Source organism: Nothoprocta perdicaria, unplaced genomic scaffold (assembly GCF_003342845.1).
Source record: "Nothoprocta perdicaria isolate Ctin4 unplaced genomic scaffold, notPer1 scaffold_72, whole genome shotgun sequence".
Lineage (NCBI taxonomy): Eukaryota > Metazoa > Chordata > Aves > Tinamiformes > Tinamidae > Nothoprocta > Nothoprocta perdicaria.
In genome coordinates this window covers 1129859-1152600 of record NW_020455999.1, presented here as the reverse complement: position 1 = coordinate 1152600, position 22742 = coordinate 1129859, and the positions used below count along the sequence as shown (strand labels likewise).

The window sequence follows — 22742 nt, the reverse complement described above, 5'->3', positions numbered from 1 at the left end:
GGCTCAGCAGATAATTAAATGCTCTCTATCTCCTCACGAGAAAACCTAGCACTATCATCTTACTGACCTGGAAACAATGAAAAGGGGCAGGGAAGCAGGACTTGGTCTACCTTCTTCCAAGCTCTTGGTTGCTAAATGTGCTGGCATCTGCTTGAAGGCAGGAGGAAAATAGCTTATCTACTCTGGAGCAAGAAACACATAAAATATAAGAAAAGCAATTACATGCCTTCAGCTTCCACACCTCTGTTTTTATAGGGCTTGTCTTGGAATCTGAGTGATTTTATGCATCCGAGAAAGATGACAATCAAGGCAAGCTGCCATGATATGCATGAGAGGCTGAGACACAACACCTTTAGGTAGTTATTTTCCTGTAGTTATAGGTCTTATAAACATCACATATCTTCAGAGGGATGAGAAAACACCCTATTTTGCAGCAAATATTACAAGTGCTGAGACCTTACAATGGGAGCCCAAGCGACAGCTACAGAAGGTAACTCAAGACAATTCCTTCTCCTCCTCCAACCCTGCAGTAGTTGCAGGAAGAACGAGCCCAGTTCAGAGAAAGGCATGCCCAAAATGTGCAAGTGCTGAGGTAACCCCCAACATCTGAGGGAATTTCCACCTCTGCAACCCCATGACAACCACTCTTACACTACAGAGGACCTCTTAGGTGGGCAAGTCCTGTTTGACTGCTTCTGAGAGACACGGCTATTGTAGTTGGCACTTACAATCAAGAACATCACTGTGTAAAAGGCCCCCAAACAACTCCTCGCTCTTGCCATCCATTGGCATCATTGGGCTCAAAGGTGCAGAACACTGGACAGAGTGAAATTAAGCCAGCAGTCTGCAAAGCTCGACCACCTCTGGTGCAAGGCCCACGCACAAGACACCAGAGCGCTCTACTCAGCCCAACCAGGGGCAAGGCAGCCCAAGGGAGCACCACGCATTCTTGTAGTGGTATAATTTAAAATAAGTGTGCATCTTCTTATAACCCCTACAGTAACTTTTGGGGCAACCCAAGCACCAGGTGCCCAGCAGGGTTGGTCCCCTTCTGTCCAGCCCTCTCCATCTTTGCTCTCGCAACGCAAGTGATCTCAGCAGCAAAGTACCTTCTTTTCATGATACTGATGTGGAGATCCTCCTCCTGCTTCACTTCAGGGTGCAGCCCATTGCCCTTGTCGCTCTCCTCGCTGTCATCGCTGTGCGAGAAAATAGAGGCCAGCTCCTTCTTGGGGATCCTGGTGGGAGGCAGGGGGATCGTCCTCTTCTCCGCCAGGCGACCCCGGTTCTGGCACAGGGACGGGTTGGTCAGAAGCAGGAGGGAAAAGGAAGAAAAGAAGAATTTCATCAGGTAACCCCAAACTAAGAAGTTCCTCTCAAATGCCTGCCCAGAGAGGACAGGGCTGTTAGTCACTGCAGACTTCAAATAAATACACTGATTTAGCAAAAAAAAAAAAAAACAAACAAACAAACAAAAAAACTATGTTCCCTTTACAAAGGTCTTTCCAGTAGAGCTGTATCTGCAGCTAGTGCTTGCCAATATAACATTCAAGTCAAACACTTCCAGCTTCTGCCCACCTCTTCACTCCTGTTTGTGGTCTCACCCACGCCTAACACCAACTTCTTCCCCCTGCAATGTTATTACCGAGATTAATAAACATGATAAACACAAGCAGAGCAGGAGAGGTGAAATTCAAGACCTGACCCGAAGCATCTAGGACACTCTCGACTGCAGAGGGGAGCTGCCTATGGCAGCCAGGAGCAGCTTTACCTCCAGCAAGCAGTGCAAAGCAAATTAAACCGGAGTTCCTGCAGCTCCTTTTTACTGTCCATTTGCATGTTGAGACAAGCCTGGCACGTCGCACCCTGTGCAAACTCCCCTAGGTGGTCCTGGCAGCGCGTGCCCTGCTGCAACCCACTTCTGACAGGGTGTAAATAAACACGAGAAAACTCTCGGGGGCAAAAAGCTGCTTTTTCACCACGCACAGAACCAAGCAGAACGTCCCAGCCTCCTGCAAGCAAGGAAAATAAACTGCAAATTGCTGTATCGCTGCACCTTCTGTACTGCCCCATAAAAAAGGGCTCCTGCCCAGGCTGGACTAGGGTTTCTTAGTTCTTACTGTGCTAGACTAAGTTGCCTGCATGTGGGCTGTTTAAACTGTCATTGACCAAGAGAGAGCTATAATATGAACACTTGCAGTGGAAAATACACATTATAGACCCAGGAAAAGAGCCCACGGTGTCACTGCCCCACAGCGACAGGATTTTAAGTTTTAGCAAGCGAAAGCATGAAACTGCTAAGCGAAGCTCACAGCTTTGGGCCCGGCTTAACTTGCACAGCTTTACACAGCCATGTACGTGTATTTCCTTCAATGGGATGCGCCATAGAAAAGCAGCATCTTTTTAACAAAGATTGGAAGAAAAAGCAGAAAAATGTTTCAGACAGGTCAAATAAGCGCATAGCATTCAGCTAATAACAGTTTCTCCGAAACTTTCCAAATAAACCTGGCATTCTGAAAATGCTCTGGGAAAGCCAGGCAGGCTCTGCAGGGGAGAGCGCAGCAACGCTAAGTGATAGAAGAACCCATGTTTTTTTAATTAAGCAAATTAAGAACTTTCCACAAAGAGAAAATGAAAACTTCTTGTTTACCTCTGCCGATAAATTTCCAGTTGTGGTCATTAAGGGGAGCCCTAATTGTTGTGATAATTAGCTAAATCCATCTGGAAGGCATCACCCCAAGGAGGCACATTAGCTTTCCCATTCTGGTGCCTTTCCAGGCCAAGAACACATCTGCCTGCAAACAGCAGACACCCAGGGAAAGAAAAAATGGGCCAAACTGGCCTAAAAATGAGAAAAATCGCACATATACAAGATCCTCTGAGCAGAGGATGTTGTTCGGGAGGTTTCACGGACATGGTTCTTGAGATGGGAAGAAGAAAGAGCATCCTTGGTATGAAGGCAACAGGTCCCAATACCCTGGCTTGGATGGAAGGGAAGAACCTTCCTGGAATATTGCTAGGGACGCTCTAAGACCCACCTGCTCATGAGGAATTCCTATGGCACGGGAGCTTGGCTACCTTACGGTTGGATCTCGAAGGTCTTTTCCAACCACAATTCCATACGTTGATGTTACAGTGACTGCTCTCCCTTCCATAACGGTGGAGACCAACTCACATGGCCCTTTGCAACGAGGCTTCCTGCTGTCTACAGGTCGGAGAACACAAGATATGAACCCTCCATCTCCCATCCCTAAATATTTTCCCATGCCGGGTGCATTTCCATCCCCCTTTCCCAAGGGAACGTGCCCAGAAGGGGGATGCAGGGGAAGGGAAGAGCAAGGAGGAGGGGGCAGCATTTGCACCACATTCCCCTCATGCTGCAAAGACAGGGCTTGATATCAGCGTGGCCCTCATCATCCCAAAGCTTTCTATGTTCTCCTGAAGTTGCAATTTACCCTAACAATTAAGGGGGAAGGGAGGGAACGCCAATTTCCGCTGCAAAATAATTGCAATTTGCTTTCTGCTGCAGCTTCGCAGGCTAAAGAGAACAGGGTGGATCAGATAATAAGAATCATTTTAGGGCCATTACGGCATCGTGGAGCAGTCACCAGGGCTCAGTGGCTGCCCGGGGACTCGTCAGCCCTAACAGAGGCGAGAAGGCAACGAAGAGCAAGGCGCTACCTGGAGAAAGAGCCGGGAGAGCAGCCCGCGACCTCGGCACAGCACAGCCCTCTCCGTCCCCACGCTCCGGATCCCTATTCCCTACACTGATTTAAGTCCTATGGCTTCACTCAGAGCCCTGCAAACAGGTGCCTTTAGGAACAACTGAATTCCACCACTAGAAATTGCACCATTTTTTCCCCACTATCTTTTTTCCTTTTTTAAGTGTCTCTCCCTTCCCAGAAAATTAAAATAGACCAAACCAATCAATTTTGCCCGTTACGTTCATCTATAGGCAGTTCTGAATCAATGCACTTTCTTAATCTGTTTAGGGACATGCAGCAATAGATACACATTACTTTTAAATGAAGCACAAAGGTAGCCAGCAGCCTGGGCCAGAACCCGCAACAATCAATTGCTGTCTTCCCATCAACTTGGAAGCGCACGAGCCCAAGACGGGAATAAAAACCACCCGTCTGTGAGAAGCACCACAGAATTATTCCGACGACTCTGGCTTTGCTTTAAAACCCCCAAGTTTCTCCATGTTAATGCACTTCCTATCTGCTCTCACAGCAAAACCAGCTCACAGGAGTCTCGCCTACGTATTAATTATGATATATTCAAGAGTAGTTAGTGCACTGCACATCCAACTTTAATCCAAGTCACTTATTGTGCTGGAATGTGCCAACAAACCTGCAGCCAACAGCAGGGATGATCTGTCTCCATATGCAAGAGCAGCACCTGAGCATCAAAGTTATTTCCAAGATATACCATCCAAATGCATAATGGTATCCTGTCCTACTCCATATGATCTCTCTTGAGAGTGTCCTCTCGGGAGCACCTTCTCCAAGGGGTTATTCCTTGAGTGCAGCGTGGCCAACAAGGTGCCCAGTTTTCAGTCCTGCAGGATGAAAAATCTTGGTTGGACTAAGAGGCATCTGCGAGCACAGCTGGGCCTGAAACTATTCCACATTTGCAGCTCACTAGTGCAATCATTTTGTCTAACCCTTACAACCCCAAAAGCAAAAGAACTAAATAAAAATAAAAAAATAAAATCAGTAAAAATGTGTGAAGGAAAACATGATCTCTCTAATCCATGAGACTCACCACCACAATATAAAATTGGTATTTCAAGCACGGTGTGTCCTGCCCTGGATTTTGTCAGCTTAACCCCTTTTAATGATCCCCTAGTGAGCTATCGGTTATTAATGCAAATTTAAGAGCTCACCGGGGACCTCCCAAAATTAAAAAGCAAGGCAATCCACTTGCCAAACTTTCCCTTTTCCCAGCCAGCGTTCCGGACACGCTGCAAGCGACCGCCGCACACCGGGAAAAGCTGCCAGCCTCCCAGGAACAGGGAAGGGAGGAAGAGAGAAACTTCAGGCAGTTGCAAAAGCTCCAGTAACCAAAGCAGAACTTAACTAGGAACTCGGGGGCTTTTGGCATCACTTGATCCTCTTTCATGGGTAACGTGTTTTGGGTTGAGACACCAACTAGTGAAACCTTCTGTTTCTCAAGCACGTGGAGCGTCGTACCCAGCTGCTCCTGCATCAGCCCTGCACCCTCCTAGGCTCTTCCGACCCCATCACTTGCTTGCTCAGAGATCCACCTGCGTTGGAGGCTGCTTTGTTTTTAAAAATCCCAGGCAGGAGTATCTACTTTCCCCAGGAATCATCAGACAGGGAGCAACATACCATTTAAAGTGGCAGATGAGCCAAAGCTAGAGATGCAGCAGCAAGTACCAAAGGCAAAAAAGCACCGAAAGCAGAGTCATTCATGAAAGCAAGGCACCAAGATGGAAGGAAAACACAGCATTTCTTCCAAAAAGGCAGGAAAAAGAAAAGAAAAATCCACTCTGTGTGGTTAGGCAAGGTCAGTAAAGTTATAAAATGCAATCTTGCTCCCCCCCACGCATCCATCCGTCCCCCTCGCAGCTCTCCCCTGGAGCCAGGCTCTCCCAGCCAAGAACACCAGAGCCCAAGCTGTTGCATAAGAGCCCTGGGAGAGCTCGCAGATGGATGGGGGAGAGCACAGGACTTGGGGGGAGAAGGGAAGCGAGGGCTGGGGAAGGTTTCCTTGCTACTGCAGCAAGGTCAGAGCAGCTCAACGCCCTGTTGGGACATTCAAAGTCATCTGGAAAAGGAAAGATTCCTGGCAGAGAGAGTCCCTAGGGAGCAGTTAATTGATCCCGGCGATGGAAAGGCCTCTGCTAGGAGAGCTGCAAGGCAAAAAAGCTCAATGGAAAAAGAAATGAAAAAAAAGCAGCAAAAAAAAAAACCCAAACAAAACAGAAAACATAAAGCAAAGCTATTGCCAGTCCCCATGAACTGCCAGTCAAACTCCGGACATCTGATCCCATCGGGAATTAACGCAAGATGATGAGCAGGTGCAGTCCCTATGGACGGGGATTCTTCGGCATCCAAATCCAAACCGGAGAAATGCACAGAAATGCAAATGCACGGGGCGTTTGCACACTGATAAAAATATCAAAGCTGCCTGCAAGATGATTCACGTGCTCATGACTCAACCCTTCTCAAAAATAAATTATATGAGATTAAAAAAATAAAAATACAAAATGCAAGAGCAACATCACGTGCATTCATTCTGTATACACAGCTCTGGGAAGCACACGGAGCAGACGGAGAATGCTGGGGGAGGTAAAGAGCAGAGGTTTGTGCTTTGCCAATGCTGGGAGCTGAGGAATGCTAAATCTATTCCATATGTGAAGGAAATCCTCAAGTCCAGACAGCATTTTCTCTCTCTTTTTATTGATAATAAAGATACAGAAAAGGAAAGGGTGAGGAACCAAGAGCTTGGAAGCTCCATCTTTTCCTCTCCCTTTTCTTTTTCTAAGGAGAAAATTAGCAAAATGCCTTCGATTAAGAAAAATACACTGCAGCGTCATCTATACATCTGCTTAGAAGGTAAATGACAGAAGTGGCATTTAAATTCAGCTGTGACTAGCATCAAAACCTAAGCAAGGGCCAGGCCCCTTAATAAAACGATGCTCCGCTCTCCCCTGGGCCTTCATTAGCCCTTCTAGGTCCACATCCTCCGAGGCCAACCGAGTCACCAGCAGATCTGGTGCTGCCCCTGCGCTCACCAGCGTAACCATTAAACCTGCAGCTACGGGCAGGGGGGCTGCCCAGCCTCTCATCTCCTCCCCTGCTCCAGCGCTCGCTAATGAGCAGATTAATAAACCAACAGGCAGCATCTTCTCACTGCAGCTCGTTTTCCACCTTCCTGTGTGCTGAGGTTCAGCTCTAAACCTGGGGGCCAAGAGGTTTGGCTGGGTCCAGTGACACCCCTTTTACAGGGGAAGCTGAAAAATAAGATGCCAAAAACATTCAAACCAACAAAAATAATTAAAAGAGCACGTGAAAAAGCTCATTTCTACCTCCACCTTGTCCTCAGCTCACTGCAGTCATGGGCAAATCACAATATCTCGCTTGGCCCCCGTTCTCCCTCCTACAAGACCAAGGTGTCACTTACTTCCATAAAGAGCACTGACATTCGCAGGCAGAAGTCATTAAACGATGACAAACACATCCCACCGAGTTTACTCTTCCTCTCATTTCCCCTCTTCCCAGACCACCACTTGCAGCACAATATTTACACTGTTCAGCAGCCAAAATGACAAGTAATCACTGAGCCATCATTCCCAAACAGCCAGAGAGTGCTGGGAGAGTGGAACCTGCCCAGCAAGTTAGCAAAAAAAGGGGCTTCATTCAAAAAAAAAAAAAAATTATTAAAAAAGGCACTTCTCAATTTGGAGAAAATGCCTTTTTTTACACCACTATATAATAGTCCAAATGCTGTTTTCTTCCTAGAAGGTGTTTGTGGCTGTCATGTGCTCACACTGATTTGCTCCGGAGCACCAAGCACTCGGTGCTTCGGATAGTCCTTTGGCACTTTGGATAGCATCAACTCGGGGCACTTTTGACTTTTGCCACTTGAAGACTACATTGGGACAAACAAAGAACCACCTGGAAACAGTTAGGGCAGGGAAACTAGGTGCTCTCATGAGGCTTTGTTCAAGGGAACCTTAGCAGAGTTCGGAGCAGCCACCATCCCTCTTCACGTGGCAGGGTGCAACTCACTCCCCAAGGGCTGTTTCCAACTATTTTTTCCTTGTTTTGACAGGCGCCACCATCGTGAAGCACAGTTTTTACAGAAATCAAATGCAATACAAAACACTTGCCCCTCCAAAACGCACGCTATTAAACAGAAAAACAGAACAGGCTTTATCGGCACACTTTGCAAAGCTCAAGATTATCCCCATGGAGGAGAGGGACTCAGATTTGTTGAGGCTCAGGGAATCCCAGAACTGGTTCTTCTCCTTTAATTGTACATGGAAGCGGGGGAAGAGCTGGATGCTCTTTCTTTGGAAAAACATGGAATTGCCCCAGAGCCAGTGACCGCTATCAAAAGAGAAGCTACCCGGGGCAGCAGTGGATGAACAAAGGTAGAAATCCCCCAGAGTCAATCCCACCTCAGTCACCCTCACATCAACCCGCCAGACAACACTGACCCAAGAGATGCTTCCTCTCCATCCACACCAGGGCACCACAAGGGCCATGGTCAGGATGAGGCAGAAACCAGCAACATTGCAATTTTTTTCCTCACCTTTTAGGGAAAATAACAGCTTCCCAGGAGCTTTCCTCAAGCTAAAGCAGCCAAACCAATGAGTGCAGAAAAACAACAGGAGCTCCACACAGCATAGGAGCCACAGCAGCTTTGCATCATACCCGAGCATCCCTCAGAGAGGCTGAGGCCAAAAACCAACCAAAGTCACCTCTCAAAGAGGTCCACACAGTCCCGTCCTTCCCAGCAAAACCCACAAACTTCTGCTCACCCTGACTCTGCAGATTAAGAATGATGAGAAACAGCTCACCTGGAGTAGCAGCTAAGCCTGGTCCCAGCACTAACGAGCAGATGAGACTCACCTGAGGAGACTGGCAACACCTGCTGAGCATTTAGCAGTCAGCTCTGCCCTCGAATCTTCCTCCAAGCGTCTTTTGGAAGTGCAAAGCAAACAGGAGAACTCCCAATGTTCATTAAAGCATCGCTCCCAAGTTTGCAAAGATAATGACTGGCGCTTGGGCAGATTTCTCAGTGTCAAGTTAGATGCACTGAAACAAAATAAAGAGGGTGCCGGCTATTTGCAGATGCTTGGCGGAGTTTGGGTATTGCACAGTGCTCAAGGCTGCAAAATGCCTCTTTTTTGGCTTTTTTTTGGCAAATCACACAGAGTCTCTCCATAAAGGATCTGGTTCTGATAATGGGGAAAGAGCCTGATCGTTTCCGCAGTTTTTTCAAGCTCACCTGTGTTGACTTGGTGTCAAAGCTTCCCAGATGCAGGGCAACCACCCCCGGGTGCAGGTGTCACCGCTCAGAAACCATCAGTTCTGCACTACAGGCTGCGAGCGCCGCTACAAGCCTGCCAGTCTCCGCCTGACACGGACAACCTATGGAAATCCCGGCTTCCATTCCTGCTGCACGATTCGCCTGCCACACCTGGGGGATTTCCCAGCAAATTATATTACTTTATTTGGTCAATTGGCCTACAAATTGATTTTCCTGTACAAATAATGAACATTTATGGTTATTTTCCCTGTAGACTGCTTTATTTGCCACGTAACAAAGACTGATTTCCTGTAGCTTTTGAGACCCGCGCGGGTGATGTGTGGTTGTTGTGACCACCGGGGGATGGATGGATGGGATGGGTTGGGGTTTTTCCCCTTGCTCTCGTCACCGACCTGCCCGTGGCACCTCTGGGGTGACAGCTGGGAGTAAACAGGGTAACAGAGCAGGCAATTTTATAGGATGTTTACTATAGAAATAAATCCTTGGGTTTTATAAAGGGTCCCCCCCAAAATCCTGTTCCTTTCTCATGCAAATGCTGCCTTACTGCTGTGCAGGACTAAGGCTCTTATAGCAAGATGTACATCAACGTTGACACCTGATGTGGACACACAGATTGCAATGAAATCACCACAGTCTCTGAATTCAGTTTTGGGGTTGGTCAGACAAGAGAGCTGAAGAAATCACAAGAAAACAGGAACGGAGCCATTTCTGCAAGCAGAGATGGAAGGAAGCAGGGAGGAACAGCAGGGATCAAAGCCCCTTTTTCTGTTCAGCTGCACATTGAGGCACCCAGAGCTGTGGAAATTGCAACCCATGCTCATGAAGACATTTGTGATCATGCTACAGGGACCCTCCTTCAGTCTTAATTACGTTATTGCAGGGAGAAAGCAGGGAGGAATTGGGGAAAAAAGGAGGTTCTACAAAACTGGATGGGACCGACCCAGGCTGCCAGGATTTGTAGGCTGGACTCTGAGCCCAGCTCTATACTTGCCTCTCCAGAGAGGCACACGCAGAGCAAGAGCTCCACAACACATTTCATTTCCACTAATGAGAAAACGACTTTTGAGACAGGGCCTGGAGCAAGTTTGGAAGGTCACTCCCGCAGGTGTGGGAATGAATTGGTCTCGATCGGGGTGCAGACATAAGTTATTCTGCCTAGACCACAGTGGGTTATTTGCGTGCGTGGGGGGTTTACAGCCTCAGGGCTGCAGGGGAGGGGGGGCTATGTTTAATTTAATACATTCTGATGGTTGAGGCTGCCAGGGACAAAGGCCTCCCAGCCCCGGGAAGAAGGGAGGATAGGGGTTTCCTATGGGGATGGTGGAAGGAAAGGCAATTACCCAGAGCCGGCCCGAGATGCCGGCAATTCCGCACCCTCCGTCCTGCGGGCGGGGATTTGGCCCCCGAAATCTGACTTCAAATCCAAAACAAACAAACAAAAAAATCAACTGCATTTGAACAACTCCTGGAAATGCCTCCTTGGAGTTTTAATACGTTGCTGCAGCGCGGGGTGGAATTAATGGGAGGCTGTGAGGATGAAGCACGAGGGCCACCAAATCCCTGCTGAGCTGCTTTTCCTTGGGGAAACCGCTCCCGCCCTCTTGGCCCTGACATGTCCTCAGTCCCCTAAAACGCTAAAAGCACCAGCAAGAGGTGACCGAGGATGACAAAGTCAAGGGAGACCAAGGGAGAGCAAGGGGGTCACCCTGCACATGCAGGTAGACGATCCGAGACTGGAAAAACAGAAAAATCCTGATCCCAAATCCTGCATTTCCAGCACTGTATGATTTATGGAGCACCTCTACACACACAGACACACAGGTGGGAAATATAAATGCCCCCAAAATACAACGGTTTTCCAACAAGTATTGAATGGGAGTAGGGAGTGGTGGGAGGTTGGATGTTGTTAGTGCTGGGAGTTGTATGTTTTGAAGGCAAACACAAAGAGAATAAAAAAAAAAAACCACCAAACCCCAGAGAGGTAAATAATTCATCAAAAGAATCAAAACAAGAGGCTGGAAGGAAAAAAAGAAATACCAAAGGGGAGAGCTTTCCAAGAGGGAGGGAAAAAGAAATTTCAGTTCTCGCAGGAGCGAGAAACAGAGCCACAACTGAATGGAACAAAACAGAGAGGGTGATTTGTTGTTGTTTTTAAAGGTGAGCTGTTTCGCCTGCATACTTGTATCATCACCCCTTGCAGGCATTTGAGCATTCCCCCGTGGTAGGAAGCTCTCCAGATGTCTCTGGAAAAGCTGCTCCGGGCTTCCCAGATGGGATAGAGACTCTAAGGCAGCCCCAGAAGAAGCAGACCTGCGCGCGTGGCCCTCAGCGACGCAGCTCTGGCAGTTCCTTTCACCCAGAGGCACCAACTCGGGCAGCCATCTAACGCACACACAGCAGCGGCAGCAGAACTCGCCCATAGCTGCTTGCAGGTCTTTCACGTTTCCCTCCTTTTTCTTTACCAAAAGGCTTCTGCTCCCCAAAACGGTCTAGACTCTGCAGGTTGCTGATGACAGCTGACCGTAACTGACATCAAAATAAAGAAAAATAAAGAAGAATTAGTTGTAAAAGCCTGAAATAAAACCCGTGGAGTTGCACGTGGAGTTCCACAAAGTCCTTGCAAAGGGAAAAGTGAAATCCCACCCCAGGCTTGTTCCCATCACGTTGTCCTCCTGCAGAAATCACCGCAGAAATCAGGAACTTTGTGTTTTCTGCAGACACGCGGAGATGCCGTTTCCAGGGGCTGCAGGAAATGCAGCAGAGACCTCATCCGAAGTGTGCCCGGACGGAGGCTCCGGATGCTCCTGCTTGAGGACCACGGGGCTGCCGTTCAAGGGGACTCTGTCTACGTTGTTTCTCCTCCAGCGAGCTAAATCCGGAAAGGAGCTGCCATGTGGTGCCGCGTGCCCCCGAGGGCTTCTTTTACACCTCTTGGGGCCCTCCATGGGGAATGAGTCATGGGGTGACTGATATCTACAGTTTGACAGAGCCAAACGGAGGAGAGCGAGTAGTCACTTGGCAGGTTAACAGGAGCACGGAGCTGCTGCTATATATAGGTGCCATTAGCACCTATATCTTCACAGCACCTAAATCTTCACACATTTCTATAGGCAAACCTATGGAGAAAGACAGCACCTTCCAACACTTCCCAAGGGTAAGAAATGACAGTCTCCTCTCTCCTTGTCTCAGGTCAAGCTCATCCAAGTTCAAAGCCATGTACATCCTCAAAGAGGACTTGACTTGACTTGACTTACGTCCTCAAAGAGGCCTTGACTTTTGCCCTTTGTGCTCACCACTCCCAGAGCAGGACGGCTCAACTGCATCTTAACCTGCAGAAAAGCAAAGCTCATAAATTGCTCCAGTCTTCTCTCGTGGGGACCCTGCCCTGGGGTACAGCTCTTGGAAAACGAAAAAAAAAAAAAAAAAAAACCAAAAAGTTTGGCTACCGGTTTCCAATTCTTTCCAGTTTGCTGACTCTCAAGATTTTCAGCAAAGGACTGAATTCTTACAGAGAGAAATCCCCGTGCTGGGATCCCCAGCGCAAACACGGCTCAGCGGCGCAGTCCTGCCCAGGGAAGCCCCTGCATAAAGAGAGGAATCTTATCTCTTTCGGATGGATTAAAAGCCTTTCTCCGTATTTCCCTCGCGCCAGCCCCGGACGAGAGCAGAATACAAATGCCAAACGCGTGACGTCCCTGAACTACACGATGCTGAGGAACACACGGGATCCAACACAAACCGCCAGCTACAAGGAGAAATAAGAGCTAAAATGAGAGCTGAGCAGGTGAGGGCCAAAATCCTGCCCACCCTGGCTATGGCAACACGGGAGGAGGTCTGACAGGCTGTTTTTAAGCTCTGAACACCCTATGAAAATCAGCAGGGATCAGATGGATCAGATCGGGATGTAGACGTTTCCAATGGCTGGATCCATCTGCACTGCATTCCAGCATGGGAGCCATTCCCAAACCAACCCAGAAGGAATGCCAGGTGCCATACACTCCAGCGGGCAGAGGCCTAGGCTTGTTCTCATTCTGGATGCCAGCTGGAAATCTAAAAAACCCCTCTGAAATCACCTTAAAGTTAGAGGAGGGCAGTGGTATAAAAAGGCGGGAGCTAAATGAATAATAATTGTGGGTTTCCTGCAACACTGCAGCTGCAGTTGCAGCCGTACTGCAACTGTTGGAGCTGCACAGCACCCAGGAGCAGAGGTTTGAAATGTTACCTTAACAAATGAAGCTTTTGCAACACTGTTCTGCCAAACCTGTGCAAAGAGAAAAATATAGATCCAAGTAAAATATATAAAATATATAAAATATAGGTCCAAGCAAAGAGCAAGCAAATGCAGTGACTGCCTTCCCGGGGGTCACATCTGCTGGAGCCTCTCTGTGTCCTGACACAGGCCTCTCTGTGTCCTGCCAAGACGATTAGGAGGACAGAGTGACATGCTGGGACCCTTGAGAAGCTCAGTGTCCCTCCTGTACCACTTGCTGCACATCCCTGGCTTCTCCAGGGCCTCCAGAGCCAAAGGAGCGGCTCAAATCCATCTTGTCCACTCCCACACAAAACGCTCCCTACCTGATTCTGGCTGAAACGCAAAGGGCTCATTCGTTTCCAGAAGACATCTCCAAGTCCCTACAAACTGCACCCCCTCTCCCTTGACATTAGCTCATCTAACAGCTTCTTCCTTCAATGCTGCCAGGAATGGGCTCTTATACTCCATTTACACACACACTCCTCACTGCTACGGTCACCAGGACACACATATATATTTATATTTGCATATCTATATAGAAGAAGAGGGCACTGAGGTATCTCCATCACTGCAGCACATGCTCCTGCCTAGATCGTTACCACCTATTTCTTGGCTGTGGGAAGAGCACAACTCCGTGCACGGTGCTGTACAAACAGAACAGAGGAACGAGATCTTATCTGACAAAATAAAAGTATTTTGTATAAAATATTTGACAGCATTTAAGCCTCGTATTCTCCCTTCCCACTATTACTGAAAACACCAGATTTCATGCAGCTAAACTATTTCTTCTAACCTACGTTTGCAGCTGCTTTGCTACTTCCTTCTGGGTTTTAGCAAGAATTCCTGGTACCACTGAGAGATAAATATTTATTTTTTAAATTAATTATTGGGAATGGTTGACAGAAAGGGACTAGGCTTGACCAGCAGCTCCTTGCAGCCCATCAAGAGGCAATTCAGCAGCAGCAAGGCAAGCAGGACTCTCTCAGACACGATTCAGGCTGCTTTGGTCAAGAGTGCTTCACTCACTGGGGAAATGCTCTCACAGCGCCTTCCAGTTTCCACTTAGGAAGCTTGAGTTTTATTAATGGGTTATTTTCTTCTAAATTTCGCACATGCAAAACTTGCACAAGCGCTGCAAGTTCCTTTGGGGTTCATGGGCCAAAATAATCATTGATACAGACTGAAGAGCTTCAGCAGGATAGTGGCCATGAGAGCGACCCAGCGAGGCCATTTGCACAGCACCCAGAACAGCAAGGCTGTGATCCCCATTGAGGATTCCCAAATATCTTCATGTATCCCCAATAACCCATAACACAAACCTGTAAGTGCATTACTGCAGGGCTCAGCTTTCCTCTCTCCCCTCCTTTTATTCTGGGATCAGACTGAACAGGTTAACACCGCTGGAAGAGACCTGCTCAGCAAAAGCAAGGAGGATGAGTTCGGGAGAGGGGGATAATCTGGATGGGCCACAGAGGTAGTTTTGATTTTCTGCCTGTATTTGTAATTAATTGCATGACACTTTGCCCGCGACAGGTCTGCTGTAAATCTAAAATAGATAAATAAAAAACATAAGCCAAAATTACTTTTCCATTTGTGCCCTGCATGTTTAAACATTCAAATCATGAGTGCGATATTAATAATATATTATATCAAAGTTCACATTGATATAAAGCAGATTTATCGGGCTGTATATAGGATAGCTGGGCCTTACAGCATCACAGAGGTGGCAACAGCAATAAAAAAACTAATCTGTTTGTAGGCAAGCAGCCATATTCCTGTTTGATGGCTTCACACAGCCAGTCACACACACGGAAAAAGGAAAGACAGCCTATTTCCTTATTTCCCAATAGCTCTATTGCCTTATTTTCCAGTGCTCTATTTCCTTATTTCCAAAGGTCTGTAACAATCGACAGATCCTGCTCTGTGCCCCGACAGGACAGGTAGGGACCACTCTGCACGGCTGCACGTTGCATAGCGGGGACTGCGAGGGTTGTCACATCCTTTTCTGCTTTAATTACCAGGCTTTTCTGATCAAGGTAGAATTATTTGCTGATCAAGGACGCTATTGATTCGAACCCTCCTGGGGCCATTCCGGATGCCGCAGAAGATCCCGCGGATGAGGCTCCGGCAGAACGTTCCCGGGAGGCTCTGGGGAGGGATTCGCTTCCTCTTACCGCCTGGTATGCGGCAAGTTTCCCAGCCTGCAGGACAGCAGGATGTTTTCTGGTGCTTGGGATGTCCCTGCACAGACCAACACGAGTCCAACGCGAGACAACGAGGTGGGCAACCCGGCACGTCCTAGGCTTTGCTTAGCTCCAGCCCCGGTGCATCCCATCCCACCTCCTGACCCCTTTGCAGCATCATTCAAAGCAAACAGAGAGATTTGCTGCTTTGAGGAGGTGCAAGTTTTGACTAAACATGTCTTTTTTTTTTTTTTTTTGATCACTTCTTCAGCTCCCTTGAGTGGGACTTTGCAATCCCAAGCAGGAAGCCAGGCCAGGAGGGTCAGGAGCAAAGCAGCCAGGCAAGGAGTAGAACTGGAACAACATCCAGGTGAGGGAAGACGGCTTGCTTTCCACCAGCAAACTACCGAGAGGGGATTTTTTGGAAGCCCAGGACCTCTATTCATTAGCCCAGCCCGCAAGCACCCAGCCTGGCAACCGGATCCTGCATCGGATCCTGCATGGAGAAAATGAAGAGGAAGCTGCTGCCTCACGGAGGGCTGGTGCTGCCGCAGCCGAGCCACAGGTCAGGCTTCCAGCATGGAGCAACAGGAAGGAAAAAGGCTGGAATCCCACTGGAGCCATAAACTAAGCACCAAGGAGAAGCAGGCTCCAAGGCACTTGGGCATTTCATCAGCATAATATGCAGTAAAGGGCCTCTGTAATGGTCGAGGCCTCTCCTTCCCCACCCATTATAAAGATCCTAATCTTATAGAACTGCACTTGCCATTTTAATAATTCCTTCATTCTCTGGAGAATTCCAGCCTGGTTTGTAAACAGTGGCTTATTAAAGACCGGAGGTAATAAGGACTTGAGTCCATTACTAGATGGGAATAGTAGAACTGTTAGAAATGCTGAAAAAAATACGAATGTTCAATAAATATTTCATTTCTTTGCCGTGAGGAAACAAAAGCTAGTCCAACACGGGATGGAAATGAAATTGTTTCCGTGCCAGCAGTAAATTAGAAGGTTTGGAATCAGAGACTTCTCAAGTTATATAGTTTAAATCAGCAAACTTAGATAACTTGCGCTCAAGAGCTTCAGAAGAGTGAGCCAAGGGGTTCTTTATGCACTTTACTTTGATTTGTCATGAGTCTGAAAACAATGAGGAAGTCCAAAGGTAAACGGGAAAACATAGTCCTGTGCCTCTATTTTAAAAGGCATAAACAGGATAATTCAAGAAACTTTATCACTCCCAGGAGAAATAATGAAATAGAGGAAACTGGACTAGAGTAATAATAGAAGAGGATATAATTAATGCAAATTAAAGCTTGTTTATGGAAAATGTGTTAAGCTAATCTATTTTTCTCTGAGCCAACAGTGCCATGGCAATGTGCTTCGATTCGTGCAAAGTATTTGATCTTATACCACAAAACTTTTTGATTGAGAAATTTTGGCTTTACGAGTTCACATGGCCCTAATTAAGTGGATTAAAAAAATCCATCAAAAGATCTCAGAATGCAAATGGGTAACCCATTCTCTGTAGCATTTTTATCAAGGACCTGGAAGCAACGAAGAGCCACCACTGACAGTTGATGGTTAACACCAAGAATGTGCAAGTCAATGGCAATAAGGAAAAGAGACAAGAATTACGGACGTGAAACAGCAAGGACTCGTGGATGGAGCTGGCATGCGAACATTGGGAACACTATCCCAGGAAAAAGGGACTCGGAAAAGGGTGCAGGGCTCGTGATGGAAATCCAAGGAGAGGTTTATCTCAGGCAATGCTCCATATCCATAATGTGGACATAAATCTGCCAAAGGAGAAAGCAGGACTACGGCATGGATGTGTCTGAGACCCTTGAACGCAAGGCCAGCAGTGCTCATAGTGTCAGGGACTTCCACAAGACTCGTGCAGATGATTAAAGCTTTGGGACTGCCTTGTTAGGTGAGGCGGAAGCCCCTCGGCCTATTTAGGGCACTACAGAGAAGGGTAAAAGGTGTCGTGGTCTGCAGGTGCTAGCAGGGAGAGTGTCATTCAAAGCCACAAGGAGTGGCAGAAAGGTGGCACTAAACAAACTGACACCATCACTTCCTCAACAGCGCGAGGAGTCACCCACCAAAACGACTTCCTGGGAGCAATACAGGCCAGCAACGCTCCACTGCGACTGGGTGCTTTCCTGAACAGAAAAGCCGCCCAAAATGCACAACAGACTGGGGAAATCCTACTTCTTATTACAGTGCGAGGCCTTACCCTTGATGGTAACGGCGGTCTCTTCCCCTTTTAACCCATAAATATAAATATCAGGTCTTACTCAACTGCTATTAAAGCCAGGTCCTCCCCTGAATTGCACCTGGAATCGCCCCAAGTTGCACGTTGGAATCTTCTGGTTTCCGCTGCTGGGTAAAGCTGTGAAATCCCAGATTTTTGTGTATTTGCAGGTCATCAGGGCTTTGATTCCTACTGGGATTTGATACCTCAACGCCCAACCTCTCGTTTCAGTGCACTTGAATTCTAAATAAAGGCAGGAATGAGAATTCAAATAAACTGTATCCTCAAATAAACTGTATCTCAAGTGTTTTAAGGAATCACACTGTTGATTTGGGGATTAAAAGAATCCAAGCAGTTTATTACCTTTTCATTCAGAATGATGTCCTTATAAGTCTTTAGAGGGACTGAGCAGACCGTCCTTCTCATTCTGGATGTGCTCTTCCTATACAGGCCAAATAGCATTCCCTATTCCTGCAGAAACTGCAGCAGTGGTGTTCAGGGCTGCACATGGAGGACAGCACCACAACCAGGAAAAAAAAATAGAATTAAAAAGAAAAAAAAAATCAGTCCACTGATCTGAAAGAGCCAATTTAGCTTGATATGAAACAAAAGTGCTTGAGGGCCACAGTGCACCAAATTTTCCATGCTCTGCTAGGTATCCTCTGATGCACACTAAATTCTGGTGCAAGCCGTGCCAGTCTAAAGATGAAAACGAAGTCAACAGAGTCAAATTGATGTAAATTTGGCCTGATTGTGATCAAACTCCAATCCCGCATTCACACGGCCCAGCTTATATTAACCCAGCTTTACTTTAGATCAGAATATCCTTGATGTTATCAATTCCATCGCAGCTGAGCCCAGGCACAGATAAGGTCCCAACAGTTTTAGGTGCCTAACACACAAAGGACAAAAAACTGCTCAATCACTCACAACATAGAGCTTATTTCCTTCAGTCTTAACCAGCTCTAAAACCCGAGCATCCTTATGATCGCTGGTGTATAATTTTTAAGCAACACTATTGTAAGCTGTAGTATGTTGAACCATCACCAAAGAATCCTGCAGTGCTCTCCTTCAAAAGGGCAGTTTATGGTTAAGTGGGCGAATCACGAGGGAAAAATAAAAGGGCAATTGAGATTATGGCCCCCTCTGGAAATAAATAAATAAATGGGAATGTTTTTGTGGTTTACCCCACATCACAGAAAAAGAGATCTTCAGAAGGCGATGAACGGTGGGGAAAGTTATGGATCTAAAAAAAATCATTTTTACTGTAAGGGCTGGTGCTTTTGCTTTAGTTAATAAAGGCCCGGCATCAAATCACTGCGCGTTTGAGGATTATCTCATTCCATCTCATCACCGTCCATCGCTGATGCTCTGGACTGTGGCGGAGAGGAGCGTCTGCCCTTCCCTGTCGCCGGGCGCTATCTCCGGTTGCCCTGGCAACAGCAGCATCAGCAGCATCAGCACCGCCGAGCGTCGCCTTCATCTCCAGATAGAGAAAGGACGGGGGGACCAGGGGGCTTCGCAATTTGATGGGGAGCTACGGGCACAAGGGCAGCTCCTCTTGGAGCGGAATCCACCCGTAGCTCCGAATTAATGCGCTCTGAGGGCTAAGCGCTAAGGGAATTCGCCTGGTAAAGTGAATTCACCTCTGCTCTCTCTCGAAGGAAAAGTTGTAGACTGGGAAGATCAAGAGGGCCAAGTTGGCTGAAACTGGTAAAAATCACAGAGCTTCTGAATTATGACCATTTCTGAACGGTCTTAAACCTCAGGAGGCCCAGTACCAAACTGGAGATCACTTATAGACCAACACACAACTCGGTTCCACTATCACCACCAGAATATTTCAGACGAGAAGGGGTTCCCTAGGCCAAAACACCATCAAGTCGTTCTTCTAGCATCAAAAGCTCTTAGGCTTTCCTGCTCCTTAATTCCATGGACGCATCCATGGACTTTCCTAAATGATCAGCACACGCAGGATACAACATTAGAGCCCATCACCTTAGAACAGGGCAGATTTTTGCCTTGACACTACTCCCAGTTTTTGCAGCTTTGCAGGCATGCGCAAAATAATGTAAAATTAGCAAAAGTTCTTCATTAACTAGAGCTAAAATAAATGAGCAAGAAGCTTTCCTTCCATACTTGGGAATTCTGTCCCTTCATCCCTCCTCCTCCTTAGACACGTTACAACAAAATCTCATATCAGATTATATTTATGACCCAAGGGAAAGTGTAATTTCCTCTCCGTTCTCCCTGGTTTTGTTAAAATAACAGAGCCAAAAATAAAAGAAAGGCAATGCATTACTCCAGCAGAGGAGGAGATATGTACAGAAGATTTACCTCCACACAAGAACAATGTAAGAGTAAAGCAGAAGAGCTAAAGAAAATGCACTCCATTTTACCTATAAACCTCCACGTGATTCCTGCAACAGTAAATTCTTTGGGAAATGTCTTTCATTGCCTTTACCTGGAAATCACAAACTTGGACAGAGCAGCCTACAAAGAGATTTTTTTTTCATGGGCATCCACCAGAAGTGAGGAAGGTGAGTGTCTCCTAGGAGGAAGAAGCCCAAAAATGGTGGGAATGGTGAATCTTGGGCTGCGGTGTAACTAAAGAGGCTGCATTTCAGTCTGGGGGGAGAAAGAGGGAGAGAAGAAAACAGAGACACTGAACAAGAATCAGTCCTGGCATCTGCTGTGTAACAGGAAGCCTGCAGACCATGCATAAGAGAAATCAAGTAAGACTATCCAGAGGAAAATATATATATAGAGAGAGAGAAAAGGCAGAGTGATTTTGCAAATGTAAAATTCTGTTACCAAGCATTATATTATTAAAGATAAAATGCATCTCTTTTCCAAAGTCTGGGGCCAACAGGTCACAGTTTCCCCCTTGTCCCTAACTCAACCAGAACAAGCAACATGAAAGTTCATCAGCTCTGCAAACCTGAACTAGCTGATAGTTTTAATCCTAACAGAAAGAAAAGTGAATGAAGTTGGTGAGGGATTTAATTCTGGTCCCTAGGACGCCTCTGCCACTTAGAGTCTGTGTTCACTAAAGGCATTTGGAACCAGGCTCCAAATTAGCGTGGGTCCCTTTGATTACGGCCAGCAGGTTTGGACACAGACCACTGCAAATTAAAACCAGGTGTCTGTGCCCTGAAGCAGCAGAGACAGCCCTAAGCAGTTTAATGACATCTCTAAATAATTTTGACAGCAAAATTACTTATCCTATCTCACCTTTACACTGCCCTTGACACACTGCTATCAAGATGATGTTGCATTCACTGCTTTTATATATTTATTTATCTTGTTTTCCATGCTTACCTTTCTTTTCCTCAGACAAGTAGATTTTCCAGACCCGGTGCAGAAAATAAATGGAGAAAATAGCGCTCTTCCCTACAGCCTTTGCATTAGAGCAAACCTCACCTGCCTGGAACTCCTTAAAAGCCACAGGAAGACAGAAATATTTCCCGAGCTCCGGCTGCTTCTACAGCTCTGCTGTACACTCTGAAATCCAATTAGTATTTTTCTTTCCAGAGGGTATTTAATAATCCACAAAATTAAATCCTTCGCTATTGTGCTGGTACTCCTAGAGCTATTGATCTGGGTTTACTCTGATTACCCTGATTCTGTGATGGGCAAAGAGATTTGGACTAAACTTTTTGCTAAGCGTTCGAGTTTCACTTCCAAGTTTGCACTGCAACAGGAACACTCTGAAAATTGCCTAAGCGAAGCCCATTAAAAATATAAAAACCGAACCTCCAATGAATGCTAAACTTTACTAAAAAGTGCCAGATTAAAAGCAACCATCCAAAGCAGCATGAAACCACAAATAAAAAACAACAGGCTGTGCCAAAGACCTTGGGGGGCAGGAAAGGTTTGCAAGGCTGCTGGTTTTCTCCACGTTTGCAGCCCCCAGGGACACGAAGGCAAATGCCCGACACCCCCCTCCACACATCCCTCCATCCCACCTCGGAGGCCAGAGAGGCTCAGAAAGGAACCAGAACCTATTCAGTTGAAATCCACTCAGTTAAAAGCACATTTTTAGACCTAATTCTGCCTCTACAGGCAGCCAGCTGAAGTTTCCAGCAGCCCGAGTCCTCTTTTCCCATTGATTTCTCTGGAAAGGCCTCCCGGCAGAGCTGGGCAGTGACAGCAGCAGCAGGGCAGGGGACACAGGGCCAAGCTCTGGGGGGGGGACGCGGGGCTGCCCTCCCACCTGCCCCTCTGCAGCAAGAAGGTGGAAAAACAGGCGGTAATCTTAGGGCTGCAAGCAGGGACTTTGTTTCACGCTGTCATCTTGCTTTTAAATAAGCAACTATATGTGTTTTGCAGCCTTGGCAAAGTCTTCAATTAAGGCCTTAAGTTCAGGGGCAGCAAAACAACAACAACAAAGCAAAAGAAAACAAGGGAAAAAAAAGATGCAAAGAGAAAGAATTTCACATAAAAGGAGAGCAAAACAGCCCCAGTAAGCAAATGAATTACCGATGTCACTGCCCAAGCTGCACCATGGCCATGTGCCCTGACACGCAAGGAAGGAGACAGAGGGAGGCCAAAATATTCTCTTGGGGCTGCTTTCACTGCAGCCACGTCGGGATAGATTTTAAGGGGCCTCCTGCCTTTCCTTGAGCTGGGACCGGATGGCTGGAGCGGAGCAAGGGCAACACTTCCCTGGAAAGAAGGAAAAAGACAACCACAGAAAAGAGCGGGAGCTGAGAGCCGCAGAGCTACAAGGGTCTGCAGAACATGGCCCGGTCCCGCTCTGAGGGGGGAATCGCCATAAACCCGTCACGAACAACATCCCTATTTCGTTCCACGGGCACCGCTGCGCTTCCCCAATGAAGCCGTTTTGCTTCAGCCGTGAGGATTTCAGTGGGATTCTCCTCCCTCCGCCGGGATGCAGGGGCGCCCCAGGGGGAAGCGCGGCCTGCGCAGGCCGGCACGGAAGGGGTTGAGGCAGGAGGGCCCCGGGAGGGCTGCGGGCGGCCCAGCGGCCCGTGGGCGAGGAGCCACCGCCGCGACGGCCGCTGCA

At 47.3% G+C, this 22742-nt stretch overlaps 1 protein-coding gene across 1 annotated transcript in view; it reads right to left on the bottom strand.

The window, feature by feature from the left end:
• Positions 1-22742, bottom strand: part of SAMD11 (sterile alpha motif domain containing 11) — a 73663-nt gene that overhangs the window by 44573 nt on the left and 6348 nt on the right. Inside the window, exon 4 of the mRNA XM_026051074.1 lies at positions 1110-1288. Within this exon, the coding sequence (XP_025906859.1) occupies positions 1110-1288 (179 nt within the window). The remainder of the gene's footprint in view (positions 1-1109; positions 1289-22742) is intronic.